This window comes from Vulpes lagopus, chromosome 11, assembly GCF_018345385.1.
Source record: "Vulpes lagopus strain Blue_001 chromosome 11, ASM1834538v1, whole genome shotgun sequence".
NCBI lineage: Eukaryota > Metazoa > Chordata > Mammalia > Carnivora > Canidae > Vulpes > Vulpes lagopus.
Genome location: NC_054834.1, coordinates 73477167 through 73481632, shown reverse-complemented (window position 1 = coordinate 73481632; position 4466 = coordinate 73477167). Strand labels below are relative to the sequence as shown.

The 4466-nt window shown below is 62.2% G+C and overlaps 1 protein-coding gene across 1 annotated transcript; it reads right to left on the bottom strand.

The window, feature by feature from the left end:
* Positions 1-1777: 1777 nt before the first annotated feature.
* ALDH3B2 (aldehyde dehydrogenase 3 family member B2) lies at positions 1778-4224 on the bottom strand. Its single transcript, XM_041722556.1, is given in 6 exon segments — positions 1778-1962; positions 2248-2347; positions 2876-2976; positions 2979-3041; positions 3589-3975; positions 4205-4224. Coding segments are annotated over 5 exon segments (810 nt in total). The 5' UTR covers positions 3950-3975; positions 4205-4224.
* Positions 4225-4466: the final 242 nt, after the last annotated feature.

Below are 4466 nucleotides of genomic sequence, written 5' to 3'. Positions count from 1 at the left end.
TCACTCAACTGACCATCATCTCATCCATCCATTCACCCTGCCACTCACTTGCCCTTACATCCACCCATTGTCTCATCTACTCATTCTTGAGGAAGGTCATGGAAAAACAGCACTGCCAGTTGAACCATGCACTGGCCCCAGGCACTTGGAGGCTCCTCACCCCCTCCTCTGTCCTTGGAATGTGGGTTTGGCCTGCCTTTCCTGACCTGCACACTCTACCGACTGCTCAGTTATGCCCTCTTTCTATATAAACTTGGAAGATTTGGCAGGCAGGGAGGGGATCCACTCATCTTGCTGCTGCCTGCGACAAGCCGCATATGTAAGTTCAGTGCCTGGCCAGAGGCTGCGGCTCCAGTGAGGTCGTTGGAATTGCTGAGGTTGTGAGGTGTCCACTGTTTGGCCGGCTTCAGGCCAGTGGATGGGCTGGGAGGGAGAACTCAGGGTGCCACCTGCAAGGCTGGAAGGCTGCAAGCTGCCCCCAAGGAAGATCAGGGTCACTATGTGTGACAGCACCTGCCTGAGACGCTAAGAGGTGGGGTCTCTGAGAAAGGGAGGAAGATGAAGGGAGAATGTTATGCCAGTTGTCAAGGAAACAGACGAACTGCTCCATGCTTTGTAAGCCTCATGTAATGAAAACTGTCTTTTTTTTTTTTTTAAGGTCTTATTTATTTACTCATGAGAGACACACACATAGAGAGAGAAAGAGAGAGAGAGAGAGAGACAGGCAGAGGGAGAAGCAGGTTCCCCGCAGGAGCCCGATGCAGGGCTCAGTCCCAAGAATTAAGAGTAGGGTTAGAAGTGAGCCCTCAGGATGAGGACTAGGGAGAGTAGTGGTCTAATATGTTCTGATTACTGATCCCCCAGCTCCATATTTCTCAGAACCCCCCCCCCATCATTCAGCTCTGCCCTGCTTTCCTGTATACACTCAGTTCAGCCCTGCCCTGTCTCTAGACCTCAGTTTCTCCATATGTCAGATGAAGTGGTTAGACTTAGACTCTATCCACCGTGACCTCCTTCTGGGAGTCTACGGGAAGATGACAGACATGTCCAGAATGTGCATGACCCCCTCATGTGCCCATGGCAGACATGTCTAACCAACCCTTGCACTCCTTCCTATTGATTCCACCCTCCCAAGGGATCAGGTTCCTTGGCAGTGATACATGTCAGGACAACATTAGCAATTAGCCAGATCCAGGCTTAGGATCAGATCACTTTAAGTCAAAGGTCATTCACACCAGCTCCCCAAACCAGGTGTGAACGGAGGTGTTAGAAGCCACTTCGCATTTTGGGGATCCTCTTGAAAGCAACCCAGGACAGGGAATTGGAGGTGGCAGTGGCGGCCGCACTGAGGTTTTGGCCATAGCTCGATCTTGGGTCCCCTGTCCAGCAGCTCCCACCCATGGACTGCTTCCCCATCTTGGCTTCCCATCCCCTCCCTTGCTATTAAAAAAGGAAAAAAAATGGCCCTGTATCCTGGGAGCCTAATTGTAGATCTGATACAAGTGAGTCCTTTCTAACCATAAGAGCTTCATCACCAGACACATCCAAGCAGAGGGTCAGTGAATCTGTCGGGAGGCTGCAAAGAGGACTTTGGCTCTGAAAACTGCTGGATCAGAGGCCCAGAGTTCCTGACTAGCCAGGGATCTGTTGAGACAAAGCCTCAAGAATAGGATCTTTGCACTCCTGGACAGGACACCTACCTTTCAGGGAAAACTGAACACTTGTGAAGTATCGAGAGAGGGGTGGTGGGGTAGGGCGTTGGAGGAGCCCAGGGAGCTCACAGAAGGGAGCACCTGTGGGAGCCCAAGACCCAGGTTATCAGCTTCTGGCTGTGGGCAGTGTAGGGCAGGTAGTGGAGTTCGTTGAGCTTCTCCAGGCCCGATGAGGAGAGCAGGCTGGCACGGTGGCGGGAGAAGGTGTCGAAGGAGAACTTGCCATGGTATCTTCCTATGCCACTGTTACCTGTGCAGGCACGGAGGTGAGGGCCAAAGGCCGGCAGCCTACCCAGCCGTAGCAGCAGCCCACTGCCTCAGCAGGAGCCCACAGCTGGCAGGGAGCTCTGGGAAAGCCAAGCCACTCAAAGAGTCATTTTGCAGATAAGAAAACCGAGGCTTTGAGAAGTCCAGGGCTTGGATCAAGGTAGAATAGAGAGTCAAGGGAAAACTGGGCCCTCCCAGGATGAGAGTACCAACCCCAGCCTTGGGGTTGGGGGTGGGGGTGGGGGCTCTAGAGGAGGGCAGGGCTCACCAACGCCCCCCAGCGGCAAGGTCGACAGAGTCAGGTGAATGAAGCCCTGGTTGCCTCCGAAAATGCCGCTGCTGGTCTGATCGAGCATCTGGGTCACTACCTGGGGGAGGTAGAAGAGGCCAGGTGGCAGGCTCATCATCAAAGGAAGAGGGCTGGGGTCTCCGACCATTGCACGGGGAGCAGAGGGATCTCCCTGTTCCCATCCTCTACTGAGCTGTGTCCCCGTGAGCACTTTGCACATGGAGGAGAGACTGTGACTGTGAGAAGTGGCAGTGAGGGCAGCCAGTGCCTGCGATGGCGCACAGGCCCCACTGTGGCCAGCCTGGCTCTGCCTGTCAGGTCCCAGCTCTGCTCTGCCCCCACCTCCCTCCAGGGCCTCTGCTTGCCCACACAGAGCTTTTGCGTGGTTTAGGAAGACGGGGCTCTCTGGGCAGCAAAAGGCACCTCATCTCTTGGTGGAAGCTGTCCCGGCCAGGGCAGAAGGCTGGCCGGCCCCCCATCCGCCAGGAGCGCTTACTCAGGGAACCGTGTCCAGGTGACGCTGCCCTAACCTTCCCACTGGGCTGTGACGGGCAAGGCCAACAGTCTGCCCGTGTTCAGCCCCTTTCTCGTCCTGCCGGCGCCCCACCTGGCTGCTCCTGGAGAAGGCGTACAGGGCCAGGGGCTTCTCCCGGAGGTGGATGAAGTCGATGGCCTCGTCCAGGCTCCTCACGTTCACGATGGGCAGGATGGGCCGAAGATCTCCTCCTGCATCACCGGCTCCGTCTCCTGCACGTCCACCAGCACCGTGGGGGCTGCGGGCACAGGGGAACAGGGTTTGGGCTGGGCTGGGGCTCGGGGCCTCCTGGGGCGGCGGCGCGGGGGGCGCGGCCCGGGCGGGGGCGGGGCAGGGCAGGGCAGAGCAGGGCGCGGCCCGGGCGGGGGTGGAGCGGGGCAGGGCGCGGCCCGGTTGGGGGCAGGGCGGGGGCGGGGTGGGGCGGGGGCAGGGTGGGGCGCGGCGGGGTGGGGGGGGGGGCGGGGCAGGGCGAGGCAGGGCGCTGCCGGGGCGGGGGCGGGGCGGAGCAGGGCGTGGTCCGGGCGGGGCGGGGCGGGGCGGGGCAGGGCGCGGCCCGGGCGGGGCAGGGCGTGGTGGGGGCGGGGCGGGGCGCGGCCCGGGCGGGGCGGGGCGGGGCAGGGCGTGGCCCGGGCGAGGCGAGGCGGGGCGGGGCGGGGCGGGGCGGGGCGGGGCGGGGCGGGGCGGGGCCCGGGCGAGGCGGGGCAGGGCGCGGCCCGGGTGGGGCAGGGCGTGGTGGGGGCGGGGCGGCGCGGCCCGGGCGGGCGGGGCGGCCCGCTCACGCTCACCAATGTAGCGCTCGCCCTCGTCGCTCTGGCCGCCGATGGCCACGCGGCCGCAGCCCAGCAGGCCCCGCAGCCGCCGGAAGTGCTTGTCGCTGACGATGCGGCCCAGGCTCGGGGAGCCCCGCGGGTCCTCGCCGTAGAAGCGGGTGATGGCGCTCTGCAGGGCGGGCAGCAGCCGCTCCTGCGTGTGGGGGCTGCACAGGACGTAGTCGGGGGCCACGCACGTCTGGCCGCAGTTGAAGTAGCGGAACCAGGCCACGCGGTTGGCCACGGTCTGGGGGTCGCAGTCGTCGTCCACGTAGCAGGGGTTCTTGCCCCCCAGCTCCAGCGTGACGGGCGTCAGGTGCTTGGCGGCGGCGGCCATGACGATCCTGCCCACTCGGGGGCTCCCTGGGAATGTGGGAGTTGACCCCCACGTGCTCAACCAGATGGTCCAGGCAGCCACCTCCTCTGTCCCATGGTAACTTGTCTGCTGGGACCCGCCCTAGGCCCTGCTGCCCCAGCATTCCTCTCTCAAGGCCCAGGGGCTGAGCATCTGGAATGCCCCCCACTGCTGGCCATCACCTCTCCCTCCACAGCCTTTCCCCCCCAGGACCCTGGTTGAGGCCACCACCCTCACCAGGGAAGAAGATGTCAAACTTGTGTTGTAGCAGCTGCCGGGTCTCCTGGGGCCGTCCCAGCACCACGGCAAAGCAGCTCCGCAAGGCAGGACGGGTTTTTCAAGGGACACTTCAGGCCCTGGAGACAGCTGGACCTCCCCAGCTGTGACAGGGGCAGGGACTTAGTCCGTGGGTGGTGAGCACACCGCAGAGCACGGGCTAGATGGAAACACAGCTGGTGCCTGGAGCTGACTGCTGGGCAGGCATCACCTATCTCTTCGG